The 19,073-nt window shown below is 32.2% G+C and overlaps 1 protein-coding gene and 1 long non-coding RNA gene across 2 annotated transcripts; both read right to left on the bottom strand.

The window, feature by feature from the left end:
* Positions 1–281: 281 nt before the first annotated feature.
* On the bottom strand, positions 282–1,544 carry LOC145559979 (uncharacterized). Its single transcript, XR_014093059.1, has 3 exons — positions 1,409–1,544; positions 994–1,098; positions 282–551 (listed from the first exon to the last, which is right to left on the bottom strand). It is a non-coding gene; the product is annotated as an uncharacterized LOC145559979 (long non-coding RNA).
* Positions 1,545–16,639: 15,095 nt separating this feature from the next.
* Positions 16,640–18,751, bottom strand: LOC145557816 (uncharacterized). The gene is made up of 3 exons (XM_081618995.1): positions 17,359–18,751; positions 16,993–17,277; positions 16,640–16,896 (listed from the first exon to the last, which is right to left on the bottom strand). The coding sequence occupies exons 1-3, from the start codon at positions 18,749–18,751 to the stop codon at positions 16,640–16,642; spliced, it is 1,935 nt and encodes a 644-aa protein (XP_081475121.1).
* Positions 18,752–19,073: the final 322 nt, after the last annotated feature.

Genomic DNA, 19,073 nt, shown 5'->3' with positions numbered 1-19,073 from the left:
TGAGGGCGTCAACAAATTGAAGCTTGGAGGTGAAATATCTTTATGCATCTTTTTTTGGAGGAATTGGTGTCTTTGGTGTGTCGTCATTCCTTTTCGTTTTCTTCTTTGTTGTACGCTAGAAAATTTTAAGCTTATTCTTTTGTCTAAACAAAATCAAAATTACTTTTAAAACATGGGCAAGTAATTTAGAACATAATTAGAAAAACTTTAGAACATAAACATAAATACTTTGGAACATATTTGAAATACTAATAACAAACCCAAATCAAAACCAATATATATAACTAGAAAACACAAACCATTAATCCTATATTAAAGTTTTACCAAATCGTCCAACATATGTTCTAAACCAAAACCAATGTATTAAATATTCCTATTATTAAGTTACATTGATTACCCTTTTTTTGCTTCAAATTTCTTTTTTTCCTCTTTTTCTCCTTCCTTCTCCTTTTGCCTTTCTCCTTCTTGCTCCTCTTGTCTTTCTCCTTCCTTCGCATCTTGCCTTTCTTCTTGATTATTCTTTTGTCTTTGTTCTTGCTTTTCTTTTTGTTCTTGAAAATATAAAGGAAAACTTTAAAACATAAGGGAAAAATAAAATTGAACATAATAGAAAACTTTAGAACATATTAGAAATACTTTAGAACATATTAGAAATACTTTAGAACATAATAGAAAATACTTTATAATCAAAAGTACTTTAAAAGATTGACATGTTCTATAAATAATTTCAAACATATATTATAATATTTAGAATATAATAGAGAACTTTATGTCATAATTGGAATACTTTAGAACATAAGGGAAAACTTTAGAACATAAAGAAAAAATATAATAGATCATAATAGAAAACTTTAGAACATAATAGAAAATCTTAGAACATAATAAAAATACTTTAGAACATAAGGGAAAACTTAAGAACATAAGGGAAAAATATAATAGAGCATAATAGAAAACTTTAGTTTAGAACATAATAGAAATAATTTAGATCATAACCTTTTGCCAAATCTCCTTCTTGCTCCTCTTGTCTTTCTCCTTCCTTCGACTCTTGTATTTCTTCTTTATTATCCTCTCGTTCTTGATCTTGCTTCTCTTCTTGTTCTAGAAAACATAATTATAAAACACAATATTAGATTATAATTGTATCATAAGAATTTGAGTTGGAACATTAACATAAACTTTAGAACATAAAGTGCAAACTTTAGAACATATAGCTTAAACTTTAGAATATATAGCGTAAACTTTAGAACATAAGCATATACAAATATTGTATTTCATTTTTTTTTAGTACTTTTCCTTTTTAAAATACTTTAGAACATAAGGGAAAACTTTAGAACATAAGGGGAAAATATAATAGAGCATAATAGAAAACTTTAGTTTAGAATATAATAGAAATACTTTAGATCATAACCTTTTGCCAAATCTCCTTCTTGCTCCTCTTCTCTTTCTCCTTCCTTCTCCTTTTAGCTTTCCCCTTCCTTTGCCTCTTGTCTTTCTTTTTGATTATCCTCTTGTCCTTGGTCTTGCTTCTCTTCTTTATCTTGAAAACATAATTATAAAACACAACATAGAATATAATTGTATCATAAGAATTTGAGTTGGAACATTAACATAAAGTGCAAACTTTAGTACATATAGCTTAAACTTTAAAACATATAGCGTAAACTTTAGAACATAAGCATATAAAAATATTCTATTTCATTTTTTTTTAGTACTTTTCCTTTTTAAAATCAATTAATTAAAAGAACATTAATAAGAAATGAGTTTGAAAATAATTGGAAATTATCAATTATAGGTGAAGAGATACTATCATCTATCTTTTCATTGATATTTCTCTCATCGTTGTTCTTTTCTCTTTCTCCTTCATTTGATGGAAAATCTTCATAATAATTACAAAACACAATTTTAGAACTTAACTATATCATAAAGATTTGAGTTGGAATATAAACACTTGATTTAAGAGCATAATTTAGAACATAGGTATAATTTAGAAATTAAACATGTAATTACCATGTCCCAATGACTTTGGTGACTTTTCAACATTAAATTTTTTCCATGCAATGTTCATCAACATATCCAATTCTTCTATGAATGTCGGTTCATCGAAGAAATGTTCATCTTGACTAAGTATGGAAGGACTTTTTGTCTGTTGCTTTTCTTCTTCTTGATTTACCAATGGCTATATATAAGAATACATAAGTTAGAATCCAATAAGACATTTATATATGTTGAACTATTATAAATATAAAAATTACACTTTAGAACATAGGCTAGAAATAGTTTAGAACATGATTATTATACCTTTGTGGTATACTTGCACCAAATGTTGTCTATAAGATGATGCATTTTCCCCGTTGTTTCTTCCTCAACAAAGATATTCTTTGCTTGTTCCAACATGCTATACATCTCTTTTACATTCGATGCAAGACTTTTTGCCAAATCTCCAAATTTGCTTAAAAAACCCTAATAATTTAGAACATAAAATAATGAATATTTAAAATATTATAGAAATAAGTAAATAAATTAATAAAAAAATATTAAAACATTATACCATCATATCATTTGGAGACGTGATAGAATCACATGTCATTGATTGGTTTTCCACAACTTTCTCTTTTCCTTTGTCTTTCCCTTGCTTTTTTATTACTTTCTTCTCCCCTTATTTTTCTCTCATTGTAAAGGGTTGCTCTTTCTTCTTGCCTTTGTCATTCTCTTGCCTTTTTTCCAATCCCTTTTTAAATATACATTATAAATTTTAGAATACATGCATAAATATATTGTATAGATAAATATAAAACGATAATAAACTTTAGAACATATATTACAAAGTTTAGAACATATAGTATAAACTTTAGAACATAAGCATATACAAATCATACCGCATTCAATTTTATTCTTTCTAGTACTTTTCCTTTTCCAAATCCTAGGTCTTTCTCAGACTTCAATCTTGTATGAAACCTTTCTTGGTTCCACAATGATATTAATGGAACTTGGCGTGGTATCTCTAACCCCTTCCTTTAATTTGTACCCGATCAAAATAGGATACCTAAAAGAACATCATTAGAAATACTTTAGAACATTGATATGTAAAGTAGAACATAGATATATAATTTAGAACATCATTAGAACTTACCATAAGAAAGATTAAAGGACCCGTAAAGAAAGATTCTCCATCTAGCCATTTCTTAGTAGTTTCCATCAAGTGCTCCTTAACAAATTTGCACCAATTCAACTTAACTATATTCTTTGTATCCTTGCAGCTATACAAAAACTTAATGTATAGTTGCTTGTTATTAGTTGAACGGATGCAACTATTAACCACACAAACCAAAAAATTCCAAATGAATTCATCCGAAACTTGTTTTTGTTCTTTATCTACCTCCTTCACCTTTTGAATCCTACTAATCAATTGTGCATTTGTTAGAGCACCCTGTAAGTAATTTAGAACATGGATAGATAATTTAGAACATAATAAAAAATACTTTAGAACATAATTAAAAATACTTTAGAACATAATCAGAATAACTTTAGAACATAAGCAAAAAAACTTTAGAACATAATCAGAATAACTTTAGAACATAAGCAAAAATACTTTAGAACATAAGCAGAAATACTTTGGAACATAATCAAAAATACTTTAGAACATAATGAAAAACTTTAGAACATAATAGAAATACTTTAGAACATAATAGAAAATACTTTATAATCAAAAGTACTTTAAAAGATTGACATGTAATATAAATAATTTCAAACATAATAGAAAATCATAGAACATAATAGAAATACTTTAGAACATAAGGGAAAACTTTAGAACAAAAGGAAAAAATATAATAGAACATAATATAAAACTTTAGAACAAATTATAAAACTTTAGAACATAATAGAAATAGTGTAGAACATTAGGCAAAACTTTAGAACATAAGGGAAAAATATAATAGAACATAATAGAAAACTTTAGAACATAAGCGAAAAATATAATAGAACATAATAGAAAATCTTAAAACATAATCAAAAATACTTTAGAACATTATTAAAATAAATTAGAACATAAGCCAAATAACAATTTTAGAATACAAGTACACATAAAAATATTCATACCACTTTAAGGTTAAAGTTTTTTCTCTATTTTTGCATAAAATTTGCACATTCATTCTTGTTTTCTATTGTATCAAGAATTGCTATATCTCCCATTGGCAATCCATATGTCATGTGAACATCAATTTCATCAAAGAGTATTTCTTCTTCTCTCCCCGGTAGCATCAAGCAACATCTCTTGGGATCAAAATTCGAAAGAAGTTGTTGTGTCAACCTAGATTTAAATTAAAGGTTTAGAATACAAAATACATATAGATTAGAATTTAAATAAAAATAAAAAATAACATGATAATTAAACTTTAGAGCATTAATTAGAATTTTATAAGAATTAAAACATAATAGATGATATTTAAATAATAAAAACAAAAAATAAAAGTACTTTAAAAGATTGACATGTAATATAAATAATTTCAAACATAATAGAAAATCATAGAACATAATAGAAATACTTTAGAACATAAGGGAAAACTTTCGAACATAATACAAATACTTTAGAACATAATGGAAAACTTTAGAACATATGTCATGTGAACATATGGATAGAAAACTTTAGAACATAATAGAAATACTTTAGAACATATGGATAGAAAATGTTAGAACATAATAGAAATACTTTAGAACATAAGGGAAAACTTTAGAACTTAAGGAAAAAATATAATAGAACATAATAGAAAACTTTAGAACATAAGATAAAACTTTAGAACATAATAGAAATACTTTAGAACATATGGAAAAACTTTTGAACATAAAGGAAAAAAATAATAGAACATAATAGAAATACTTTAGAACATAATAGAAATACTTTAGAACATAAGAGAAAACTTTAGATCATAAGGGAAAAATATAATAGAACATATGAGAAAACTTTAGAACATAAGGGAAAACTTTAGAACATAATAGAAATACTTTAGAATATAATGGAAAACTTTAGAACATATGAGAAAACTTTAGAACACTAGTGCTTACCAAGAATCTACATAATGTGGTGCATCCAAGTTCAAAAAAGCACCAAATCCAATTTTTTGAATTGCTTGTTTATGCTTATCAGAAAGATTTACCAACACTTGTTTCATCAATTCCTTAGCGGTAACTCATCTTTCTTTTCTTATTTTTCTGATTTTTTTTTCAAAACCACCTGAAAAAGGTAAAACATTAGAAAGAATTTGAATTAATAGATAAATTATTGTTATAAAAAATAAAGTTTAGAACATATGTATATAATTAAAACATCAACTTAGAAATGTAAGAATTAACTTACAAAAATCATTTACTTATTAATTAAATCATTTACTTTAGAACATAAGCATGAATGTATTAGAACATAAGCATGAATGTATTAGAACATATGTATATAATTAATAAAGTTACATATTAATTATAAATGTAGAATATAAACATGCAATTTATGACATTAGCATATAATTTAGAACCTTTTTACTATCATCATTCACGCCATCTCTTTTATCATCTTTCTCCTCCAACTTTGGTTCATCCATCTCATCATTAATATCATGTTGATCATCATTTTCATCATCATCATTATCTTCTTCTTCCCTTTTTTTCATTTTTCTAGTTGGTTGAATCCTTGATGAAAGCTTGACACTTTTTTTTTCGTTTCTGACTTTGCACATGTTTCTCAAATTCAGCTTTGTCAATTACTTCCGCATCATTTTCAACAACTTTCCTTTAAAATCAAATATAAATGATTTAGAACATATATGATAATCTTTAGAACATATTAGAAAACTTTATATCATAATATAAATACTTTAGAACATAATAGTTACTCTTAGAACATAATAGAAATACTTTAGAATATAAGAGAAAACTTTAGAACATAAGGGAAAAATATAATAAAACATAATAGAAAATTTTATATCATAATAGAAATACTTTAGAACATAATAGAAAATCTTATAACATAATAGAAATACTTTAGAACATAAGGGAAAACTTTAGAACATAAGGGAAAAATATAATAGAACATAATTGAAAACTTTAGAACATAAGGGAAAACTTTAGAACATAATAGAAAACTTTAGAACATAATAGAAAACTTTAGAACATAAGGGAAAACTTTAGAACATAAGGGAAAAATATAATAGAACATAATAGAAAACTTTAGAACATAAGGAAAACTTTAGAACATAACAGAAAACTTTAGAACATAAGGGAAAACTTTACAACATAATAGAAATACTTTAGAACATATGGATAGAAAATATTAGAACATAATAGAAATACTTTAGAACATAAGGGAAAACTTTAGAACATAAGTAAAAAATATAATAAAACATAATAGAAAACTTTAGAACATATGGGAAAACTTTAGAACATAAGGGAAAACTTTAGAACATAATACAAATAATTTTGAACATAGTAGAAAACTTTAGATCATTATAAAAATACTTTAAAACATAAGGGAAAACTTTAGAACATAAGGGGAAACTTTAATTACCTTTTTTCTTCCATAAGTAATTTTTTCATCCGGTATAATAGTAATTTCTTCTTCTGATTTTTCTTCATTTTGGCTTTGCATTTTGCTGAAATTTTATAAAATAAAAAACATTAGTAACATTCCTACATTAGTAATATATTTTAAACATAAGAATAGTTTAGAACATGCTGAAAATAGTTTTAAACATACTGAAAATAGCAAATTAGCTACAGAGGAGGAACTAGAAAATTTTACATGACAAGCCCAAGATCATTCAAAAAATAATGGAGATTATCATCAAGTCCTTAATTCTATATCCATTCTTCGCAATGATTTGTACTTCAATTAAACCCAAAATCTATCATATAACAAATATCAAACCAAAAGTAGAAAAATGGAATAGCTATAAGTAATATTGTATGCAACAAAAATATGCATTAAGTAATAACATTCAAAGTACACTAAGATCATGAACAACAAAGTACCAAATATTCTAAAAAAACTTAAATGTTCATTTCATTCACCGTGTAACAAAGATTTATATAATAATCCAAGTATCAACAATTGTTCTTCAACACACTACTACTCGTATAATATTCCTAAACCTATGTAACTTGGCAAATTTGCAGAACAAGAATCACATCCTAGTATTCTCTGTAATTAACATCTACTGTTTTATACAAATCTTCTGATCAATTATTGACAAAAAAATGTAAATCAAAGACGATTACACTGACAATTAAACACTTGCCAAATTCAAGAAATTAAAGCATTTAACTTAAACTAAAATATAAAGTGTTTTAGACTATTAGCAAAATGAAGTATTAGAGAGTTTAAACAACTCTGTCTGGTTTAGCACTTACACAACCTCTAATGTGCTCACAAGAATTAATGATGAAGGAATGCTTCCAGTGAGATCTTTGTTGTCAAAAAGCCTGACATTGTTAAATGTTTAGTATTAGTTAATGTCTATGCTTTGAAACAAAACATTAAAAGTGAAAGAGGCAGTAAAATTGACCAGAACATTTATTTAACTTTTGAGCATCATTTCTAAAATATTGTTGCATTTTGGAAGTATAAAAAGAAAAAAGATATCATATCATAAATTGAACTTTAGAACATAATCAAAGGATATAAATTGAACTTTAGAACATAATCGAACTATATAAAATTGAACTTTAGAACATAATTGAACTATATAAAATCGAACAAAATCAACAATGAAAATGATAAATCATAACATAATAGAGAAAGTCATTCATGCAAAATAGAGAAAATAGAGAAAAATCGAACTAAAATTGAACAAAAATAAAAAAAATAGCAAAAATTGAACTAAAATCGAAATAAAAATCGAACTATATATTTCAAAAATCAAAAATCGAAAAGAAAAATAGAACAAAAAAAAAAGAAAATAGAACAAAAAAAAAAGCTGGAAAATAAAAAAAATAGAAAATCGAACAAATAAAAAAAAGAAAATCGAACAAAAGACAAAGAAAATCGAACAAAATTGAACTAAAATTGAACAAAAATCAAAATATTAGCAAAAATCGAACTAAAATTGAACAAAAATCAAAATATTAGCAAAAATTTAACTAAAATCGAAAAAAAAATCGAACTATATATTTCGAAAATCAAAAATAGAAAAGAAACATAGAACAAAAAAAAAAGAAAATAGAACAAAAAAAAAGTCAAACAAAAAAATAGAAAATAGAAAAAAAAAAGAAAATCGAACAAAAAACAAAGAAAATCGAACAAAAAAACAAAGAAAATCGAACAAAAAAATAAACAAAATCGAACAAAAAAAAAAAGAAAATCGAACCAAAAAATAAAATAAAATCGTTCCAAAAAAAATATAAAATCGAACAAAAAAAAAAAGAAAAAACAGTTCGAAAATTCGAAAAGAAAAACAAAAATCGAACTATATAAAATTTTTCAACAAAAATCGAAAAGAAAAAAAAAATAACAGTTCGAAAATTCGACCCAAAATTTTCGAAAATCAACTCAAAAAAATCGAAAAGAAAAACAAAATCCATTCAACATCATGCTAATTTCATTGAAATTTAAACAAAATCGAAAAGAAAAACATACCTTAAATTAAAATCCTTCAAATTGCAATATTAGGGAGATTTTTGGGGTTTGAAGAGAGAGAGGAGGAAAGAAACGTGAGGAAGAGAGAGAAATTTAGAGGAGAGAGAAAATTTTGGGTGGTGGGTAAGGGTTTAGAGGGAGGATAAAAGAAACGTGAGGAAGAGAGAGAAAGTTAGAGGAGAAAGAAAATTTTGGGTGGTGGGTAAGGGTTTAGAGGGAGGATACGTGTTTTAATCTGAACCGTCCGAATTAATATAATCCTACGGATGAGATTGATTCTTATATAACTAAGGTTCTTATATAAGGATGGGTTCTTACCGGATCCCTCCCCTATATATATATGTATGTATGTATGTATGTATGTATGTATGTATGTATGTATGTATAATGTATGTTGTGCACATTTGCTAATAGTTTTAGTGGAAATTTTAGTCTGTTGTTTGATTAAATTTTTTTATGTTTATTAAAAAGAAATTTATAAATACGTATTTAATAACACGGCCAATAGACATTATCAAACCAAGCCTCGCTTGAAAAAATTCTCGGGTTTGGGCAGCCAAAAACATCCATTTTTGTTAATTTTTTTTCTTTACCTATTAATATATATTATGACAATATAATTCCTATACATTTGATGGGTATGTTTTATCAAGTTTTATTTGTTCAATATAATTAATTTTCTTTTAAAAAAAAGGATTGAGGGCCTTTTTACATTTACTTAACTGAGCTGAACTAAACTAAACTGAACTGAACTGATTGGAGCTGAACTTAACTGAACTAAACTGACTGAAGAATAACTGAAATGAACTGAATAGAGCATAAATGAATATTTTATGAGAGAAGAAAATTTGGATCTGAACTGAACTGAATTAAATGGAGCTGAACCGAACTGAAATTAAGTTGAAGTGAACAGGCCCTTACTGTACATGGCATGAGCTTACACGCCTTAAGCTAATATTTTGTCTACACCATTTATATCTATTAAATATATCGTGTAGATTTTTTTATTTGTAATTTATATCTTATAGTCAAAGGCTATCAATTAGTTCCTTGTAATTAGGCTACCATTATGCCTAATTGAAGGCTTTAGCTTGTATATATTCAATTAGCTCATCTTTTGTGTGGCCAGCTACACCGTGTGGCACCTATAAAAGAACAAAATAACTTCTATAATACTCATCAAGTTACTTCACTACTAAAATTCGGCTAAATTGCGACCGTTTTTCTACGACCGTCTGAAAAACGGTCGCAAAATTCATATTTTGCGACCGTTTTTTATGCGGTCGCAATATTACGACTGCTTTGACAACGGTCGCAAATTTGCGACCGTTTTACGACCGTTTTTAGCCTTTTAGACGGTCGCAAGGCTGTTTGAACAATTAAAAATAATTACAAATTAAAATAAATTGTTTGCGACCGTCAAAGACGGTCGTAAATGTCATAATCTGCGACCGTCAAAGAGACGGTCGTAAATGTCAAAATCTGCGACCGTCTCTGACGGTCGTAAATGACATAATCTGCGACCGTCAAAGAGACGGTCGTAAATATCAAAAATCTGCGACCGTCTCTGACGGTCGTAAATGTCATAATCTGCGACCGTCAAAAAGACGGTCGTAAATAATCATAATCTGCGACCGGCAAAGACGGTCGTAAATATAATTAAAGATTTTTTTTAAAAAAAATACATGTATAAAATAATTCTAAATAAAAATAATTATATTACGACCGCAAAAACGGTCGCAAATTACCGGAATTGCGACCGTTTCAAAAACAGTCGTAAGTTGCGACCGTCTTTGCGGTCGTAATAGGATTTTTATTTTTGTAATAAAAAATAGGTATAAATAAAGTGGCCAACACCCCCTAATAACCCTAAATATGTGAGCGCCATTTCTTATTCACTTCTCTTTCCTTTCTCTCTCTTCTCACACTTCTCCTCCCTGCTCTCTTCTCTTTCCTCTTCTCCTTCTCTTTCCTCTTCCCCTTCTCTTTCTTCCATTTCCGTCTCTTCTTTTCTCTTCGTCTTTCCTCTTTTCCACTCATTCTCTTTCCTCTTCTCTTATGATCTAGTTTCTGAAATTTTCCCACAACTTCGGTGGTGGTGGTGAGTTCGACGGTCCGATGCTTTGGTGGTGTTTTAAAGCAAGTTAATGGTTTTTAATGTCAAATTCAACCATGAAAAGTCTAGATCTAGACTTTTCATGGTCGAATTTGGCCTTATTAAACCAAATTCGAAGTTAAATTTGTGTTTGAGGTATGTTTTCGTGTTTGTAATTTTTTTGGCTAATTTTTTGTTCTAATTTTGATGATTTTTTTTATTCGCATTTCATGTTTGATTGTTGATTTTTTTTTTTTTTTTTTGTTTTTTTGGTTTCTTTTGGGTTTCATTTTCGTTTTGATTTTTTTTTTTTTTGTTAATTTTGGGTTTAATATTCGTGTTGATATATGTTAATTTTCGGTGTGATTTCGGTTTGAATTTGGGTTTCATTTTTGTTAATTTCAATTTTTGGTTTGATTTCGGTTTGATTTTAGTGGATGGTTGTGTTAGATTTAGTTTTGTGAATATTTTTTTTTTTTTACTAAATTCATATATATGGTTGGTTGATTTAATTTTGGTGGGTTAAAGATAGCGGTGGTGGTGGGTGTTGGTTGTTTAGAGAGGCCGCTGGTGGTGGGTTTGATTTTAGTGGGTGGTTTTGTTGATTTAGTTTTGTGGTTTTTTTTATAATAAATTCATATATCTATGGTTGGGTGATTTATTTTCTGTGGGTTTTTTTTGGGTTAAAGATAGCGGTAGTGGTGGGTGTTGGATGTTTAGAGAGGGCGGTGGTGGTGGGTTGTCGTGGGTAGTGGTAGTTTAGGGAGGACGGTGGTGGTGGGTAAGGGGGTTTAGGCTGTGAACGAGTGCAGCAGGTTGTTGGGGGGGGGGGGGGTCAGTGGGAATTAGTTGTTGGGTGTGTTTTGTAATTTTTTTTATTTTTTTTTAAATTTAACGACCGCCTAAGACCGTCGCAAGTGTCCATATTTGCGACCGGCTTGTTAACAGTCGCAATTAATAATATTTGCGACCGTTCTATTGCCGGTCGTTGAAAATAAATAAAGCGGTCGCAAATTAATTGCGACCGTCAAGCGGTCGTAATTTTTTTTTTTGCAACCATGGTAATAACGAAAACCACGTTACGACCGTTGACGGTCGCAATTATAATCTGCGACCGTTTTTGCTATTTTTTGCGACCGTTCAAGACGGTCGCAAAAACCTTCTTTTTTAGTAGTTTACTGAGTAACCCCTATAACACTGACTAGGTAACCCTATATCACTAACGAAGTAACCCCCTTAATACTGACCAAGAAAACCCTATTACACTAACGAAGTAACCACTATAATGACTGGTCACACGGTGTGTCCTACCACATATAAGAGTTTGTGATATTCAAATAGGCGTAACAATAGCCTAACTACAAGGAACTAATTGATAGCCTTTAACTCGAAGATATACATTACAAAAATATCTACAAGATATATTTAACAATATCAACAACAAATAAAAATAAAACGCAACATATTTTTATTTATTTGGAAAAAATGACAAAAATAATCCCAACTTTGCCTCATTCACCCAAAATAATCCCAACTTTCGATTATTTTAAAATAATCCGAACTTTAATATGAATTTGCTTCCAATGGTCCTAAGTGACCGGTAACTTGTTGAGTAGGTAATTTTAAAAAATAAAATTAATTTACGCGTATCACCACGTGACTGGTCAAAAAAATAAGATTTAAGTTTGTAAAAATGATTAGTAGTTATCATTATTTTTTAGGAATGATTATTAGTTCTTAAGTAGCACTTAATTTCCCATTAAAAAACTTAATTAATAACTAATTTAAAATTAACTTTGTGGAAAGCTAAACATCGCCCTCGATTATCTAACTAACGCCCACAAATTAAATTAAAATTACAAATTTACCCTTATCTTACAAAAAAAAAAAAAAAAAATTAACCCACTCAATAAGAATTTACCCTCCTTCCACCAAACAATCACTTCTTTTTCACTCCACCGCCACCTCCATACTACCCACCACAATACCTCCACCACCACCACCACCTCCTCTTTATTAGCCCAATTTGAAGTTAAAAACAAAATTGTTACCACCACCACAATAATGCCGAGGAAGGTCAAAGGAAAGTCGGTCGTCGGCGGAGAAAAGGTTAGTTTTTTTTTTTTTTTTCCTAAAATCGCCTCAAACGCCTGATTATTTTGCACGTACAAGGCTCAAACGCCTAGTTCGTGCGAATAACCATCTGGTTAATCGGAAAATCTGGGCGTTTTGCCTGGATTTTTTTTTTTTAATTCGTGTTTATTTTTTTTTGCTATTGGGTTTTAATTTCCTGACGTTTTAATTTGTTATGTGTGTTGTATAAATTACTTGCTCGAATCAAACTCAAAAATTATGAATTGGGGTTTTGTTGAATTTCGCTTCTGCTTATGTAATTGATTTGTGATTTTGGTGACATAATTGAGTTATGAGGCTGAATTAACACATTGATATCGATAACATTACTACCTTGCCAAGAATTTGAATAATCCTAACAAAAATAATCGAATGAATAACTTGGTATAATGACAGGAATGTGTAAGCTATACGAGTATAATTACGTAATAGTGTGTGAAATTATGGTTTTTGTGTAAGTTTTGAAGCAAATCAATGGAGTTATAGAACCCTCTAGATGGTTAGCATGAAAAGGATGTAACAACAAAGTCAAACGCCTTGGAGACTTTGCTTGGGGTGTTTAACAGCAATGGTGGAGGGAAAGAAAGAGGTAGGACAAAGAGAGAAGGAAAGGAGGAGTAATGCAAGCATTCTTTCCTAAATCCAATTTAGCTAACTAATTTCTCAGTCATTCAGTAAGAAAGTTGCTTTATGTGTGCAGGTAGCTAGACTATCTTCATTAGTTAGGCTTTTCATACTCATATTAGTTTGAAGTTTACCTTAGGTTGTAATTCAGCCAGTGGTTAAAGAAAGCTCCTTGAGCTTGAAGACTGAACACAAGAAATCCACAACAGTTCTAAGAGTCGAAACAACAGGAACTTAATTAGCTTTAACTAACTAAAGTTCCATCCTATGATGTAATTCATCTAATAGATATAGTTATTTTATGAAAAAACTACCCGTGTCATCTTTCTGAAAAGCTGCAACAAAGGAGCAGCAGTCTGCAATGATGAAGCTCAAGAAAGAAGGCAAACAGCTTTTATCTCTTCCAGAGAGCAATTTATCTCTTCTGTGTATATAGTTGTAAAATGAATTGGTTATCTTAATATAACTTTACAAGCTTTACTAGAGCATTTTCATGTTGAAGGCTGTGAAAAAAAAAAGCCTTGATTTTTTGTAAATAGATGCTGTTGTAGGAGTTAACTATGGACTGCTAGGAGATAATCTTCCACCACCAAGCAATGTGGTGGACCTATATAGGAAAGAAAACATCCCTCTCTTAAGATTATTTGAACCAAATCAGGAATGTGAATTTGATACAGCCTACCTAAGTCATAGACTCCTAGTTAATACTAAAGTTGTAAGTTTGAATTTTATGAAATGTAGTTAAAATTGAGTTTAGGTGCAAAATTTTGTGTCAATACATTATAGGATTAATTAAGTATAAAACTTTGTAAAGAATGGGTCGAGCTTGTTTCATTTTAAACTTATTAGATTAAAAAGCACAAGTATTAATGTCATTTTTTTCTAAATTTAGAATTTAGTCGAGGGTTCCGGTCCGCGGCATGCTAGATCACGAGGTATTAATGCATCGATTAGGAGAGATAGGGGGTCGGGGATTAGTATACAGGAAGGTAGTTCGGTACCAGAGTGCGACAGAGAAGTGGAGAGCTATGGGACTTATTTGGATGAGTAGGAGGGAGGCGGTCCTAATGCTTTGTTGAGGACTACTAGTTCGGTTTCAGGTTCGGGTTCGAGATACGAGGATGATAGACCTGAGGACGATGAGGCTGAGGTTGAGGCTGAGGTTGAGGCTGATGCAGATGCTGAGGAGCAGCCGACTGTCGTGATGAGAGGTCCTGATGGAAAATTTATGAGTTCACGACCACCTCGATCTGTAGCGTCTTGGCTTGTTCAGGGGCCGATGGACGGTGGACCCGAGGTTGGGACCATTATTCCTAGTTTTGGGCCCCATGTTGCCCGATATATTTGGGATGGGGAAGATCGACGGTTTTTACGGTGTCATACTAGAGCTGGTGTGTGTAGATCGTTGATGGAATAGATAGAGGATTTTACGGCAGACACTACTACGCGGATACGGCAGACTGGGTTGTCGCACCTACCGAGCATTATGCACGACCACTTTGATTTTCCGTAGATTTCTGCTTTTGTGGAGAGATGGAAGCCAGACACAAACACATTCCACTGGTGAGATGACCATCATGTTACACGACGTACACCACATACTTGGTATTCGGGTTGATGGGAATATGGTTGCCGATGATCTATCTAGTGATCAGTATAGGACATTTGCAGCCGAGTTGTTACAGTTGACTACGGAGGAGCTACAGGTCAAGACTCAGACTGCCATCTACAGGAACGGTGGCGTCTATACTGACCAGATTATTGCTAGATGTCGTAATATAGAGCAACTAGAGGCGACTAAGGTCATTGGTTACATGTGGGTCCTTTTGGGTAACACGCTCTTTACTGACAAGAGCGGTTCTCGTACCCACCCTTCTTTTCTCACTGAGTTATTTGTGGAGTATAACTTGGAGAGGTTGACGAGATACTCTTGGGGTTCGGCCACACTAGCGTACTTATATCGTCAGCTCGGGCATGCCACCCGAAATGGATGTGATTCTATCGCGGGTTGTCTAACTCTTCTACAGGCTTGGATATACGAGTACTTTCCATGTTTTCGGCCTCACCAGGGTGTGTTGACACGAGACGTTCCATATGCTCGTGCAGGTTTATGGGATGTTGGTATGGCGCGAAAGCATTAACAGCGTCACGTGTCCTTTCGTACTCGACTTGACCAGCTGGGGTGACTATGAGGTATAAAACGATATGTAATACTATTTGTTTTACAATGCTTTTGTTTACAGTTGATTTACACTTGTATTAATTTGTAGGTATGCTGGTTGCCGTACGGAGCTGCTCCTGCATTGCAAGTGCCCAGGACTGCGTTTACCGGATGTATTCGATATCGAGACATCATAGAGCCATATATGTCCGGTCGAGTTGTTCGACAGTTGGGGTTTATACAGGAGATTCCCGGTGACATGATTAGCCCTGATGATGCTCAGAGACCAGTTAGTGTTAAGTCTTATAGGGTCAGTTTTTCAGCTCAGATGACTACTCGCATGTGGAATGGATTTGTTCCCGCTACTGCGTTCAGTCTTCTGCTAGGTGGATATACTAGAGTTACACCTGGCGGACATACTTGTGCACCTAACTACCTATCATGGTTTAGGAGAGTTAGCCATCCTATCGTCACTCCTAATGTTGAGGATAATCACGGTCTTCCTGAGAGGACCAACGTTGATTACGTAAGTTTTTTTGTTAGTTTTTTTTAAAATTATTTTTTTTTCCTATTATTAAAATTAATAAAATTATAAATGTTTGTGCAGTGGGTAGGACGATTCATGGTTGCAGCACAGCGATCACTTAGTGAGTACCCTACACTATCGAGAGACACCATAACAATGTTGGCGCAAGTGATTGATGATTGGAATGCAATAAATGGACTTGCAGATTAGTTCTAATATGTATTTTAGCTTGGACTTTGTTGTTTTATTAGACTATGTTTTGGATATTGACTATGTTTTGAATGTTGTTAGTGGACATTTTAGTTTTATTTTCTAATTATCTAGTTGACATTTATGTATGAGTTTTTTTATTTTCTAATTATGTAGTACTTGATTAATATATTTTAAACAAGAATTGCTTAAAATAAATTAAAAAAATAACCATGTTTATTAATAAAGTTATAATAAAGTTTAATCAAAATCCACAACAATATTCAATAGTACTCAAGAGTTGATTAATGTCTGCCACAGTTGAAGCCTTCTCTCGTACCTTGTCTCCCACCCATCTACACTTGCCTGACGAGCGTTAAACCACATTGGTGAAATTGGTGGTAGTGGGTGGTCACGATCCATATGCAACCGAATGAAATGCGGTCCACAAACAGTTCTAATCACAAACTCGCCAGAAGGCCTATCTAAACGTCCACGATTGTTCAACGGTAAAATAGTAGTAGATAGATAGTAGCTCGACGGTCTATTTCCTACTCCAAAACAAATCACCACCACATTCCATATTGTGGCAATAGCAAAAAAATCTTGTTGTGCCACCATCCAGTGCTACTCTCCACACGCATCACCGTCCCATCTGATCCGGTCTACCTCCCTTTGCAGTCCTGAACCAACCCCTTGGCCCCATATGTCATAGTAAATCATGTTGTACAACCAAGGGTGAGAACCAACCTCATTTTCCATATGATGCCGAACCAATCGCCACTCCTCCTGATTTCCGTACAATAAATCTGCTACACAACGAAATCCGCAGTTCCCATCTCCAATTACGTCCTTAACACCTACGACGTAAGGCCAAATGATGTTGGGAATAGCGTAGCTGTATCTGCATTGTCTCATGTCGAGCCTGGTACCTACAAAATCAAAACATAATATGACATTTAATTAAATTAAAATATACGATGTACAAAAATATTATTTAAATCAATAATCACCTCTATCAGATGGGGGTGGTCTACTTCTGGATCGATTCGCTCGCCCACTACGTTGAACATGCTCGAAAAACGAAGGATCCCGCCTATTACGATTCTCGGGTGGTCGTCCCCTTACACGGGGGTTAACTCTAGGCTCCTGAAGGTCATCGTAGTTAGGATCCATCTCACCCTCAATAACTCGTGACACGTGCCTAAGCATCACAGGATCGCTGGCAATAACCTGATCAATAAGGGTGCGGAAATGAGCTCGATCCTCATCATTTTCATCAACTATATTAGGAATGTTGACACCATCTCCAATGACAAGGGTCCTCCAAAATGGATGAATGTCCTTCGAATACAACCCCTTCCCTGCAACATTCGAGTCGTATATTTGACACGCACAAGGTAAGCCGTGGGTAGTACGTAGAGCACACCCACAACGTCGATGGATATCCGTACTCAATCCTCGCATCCTGTTTGTCTCACCGAGAAGAATAGACAGACAATAGTGGGATACCTTTCCGTTTAGCTGATGCAAAGGCTTATGCTTGTACTTCTGACCATGACTTGTTCTACATGCCTCCAATCCATTACGAATGGCTATGATCTTGTTCTCAATCAAGCAGTGCACCTGAGCCCAAACCGTGTCTAAAGAACCTGTTGAACTGTCAATCCAACACTTCAATGCTGAATGTTGGCTCTCAACCCTGCAGTTGTTAACATTGCCGAAGTGTTGTACCTGGTTTGTCCAAAACAATACAAACTTTTCTTTGTGTATGAGCCAAGTGTCCACAACATATTCAATCATTTTCGGCCATTGACTCCACTTGGTTTTCAACACTGCAAGTTCTCTGTTATATGCCTCTTCGGATGTAGCATTAATCACAAGCCTCCACCTCCCATTTTTAAACTTTGCACCAATCTCCTTTTTTTTGTCAAACATAGAAGTAACCTTCGCCTCAACATCTTTGTTAATATGCCACACACACAACATGTGTCCTGTCTTTGGAAACATGCTCTTCAACGCCGCACAAAGGCCAAGCTCCCTATCTGTCAGTAGTACCGACGACTCTCTATGATGACCAATCAACAACCTCAAGCACTGAAGCACCGACCGATAACTTTCTTGGGACTCTGACCTCATGAATGCGTATGCAACAAGAAAATTCTGATTAGTCGGTGTAACCCCAACAATCTCAAAGAATGGCATGCCGTATCGGTTCGTCTTGTAAGTGGAATCCATACCTATCACGTACGGGTATGTGCGTAGCAATTTTGTCATGATCGGGTGTGCCATGAAAGCATGTTGCAACACATTGTTGGAATCATTAAAAACCCAAGTGAGGTATTTGCTCTGTCTGGCCAAATGAAGCACCTGGTGAACTACTTCTCTTCCCTCAAATTGCTCCATTCTTATTTTACTTCTACAGTTGTAGACATGCCTGATGTTTGGACGGTCTCCGGGAAAATTTTCTACAAGAGTTCTCATGATATGTCGAGGTGGCACTTGTGCCTAAGTCATGTCACGTACTACCTCCTTAGCAGCAACACTAAGACCACTAATTTGTCGATGTCCCTCAGGATAAACAACCAAAGAATGATTGTGAGTGTCGTTCAAGCAACTAAGCTTCCAACCATTTACTACTCTGACATACTCAACCTTGAGTTTGAAGGGACAATTGTTTGCCTTGCTTTTGGTGTCTTTGCGTATCGCGTTCATCATGTCTCTTATC

The sequence above is a fragment of the Chenopodium album genome, chromosome 9 (assembly GCF_948465745.1).
Source record: "Chenopodium album chromosome 9, dcCheAlbu1.1, whole genome shotgun sequence".
NCBI classification, from domain to species: domain Eukaryota; kingdom Viridiplantae; phylum Streptophyta; class Magnoliopsida; order Caryophyllales; family Amaranthaceae; genus Chenopodium; species Chenopodium album.
This window is presented reverse-complemented; position numbering and strand designations above follow the sequence as displayed.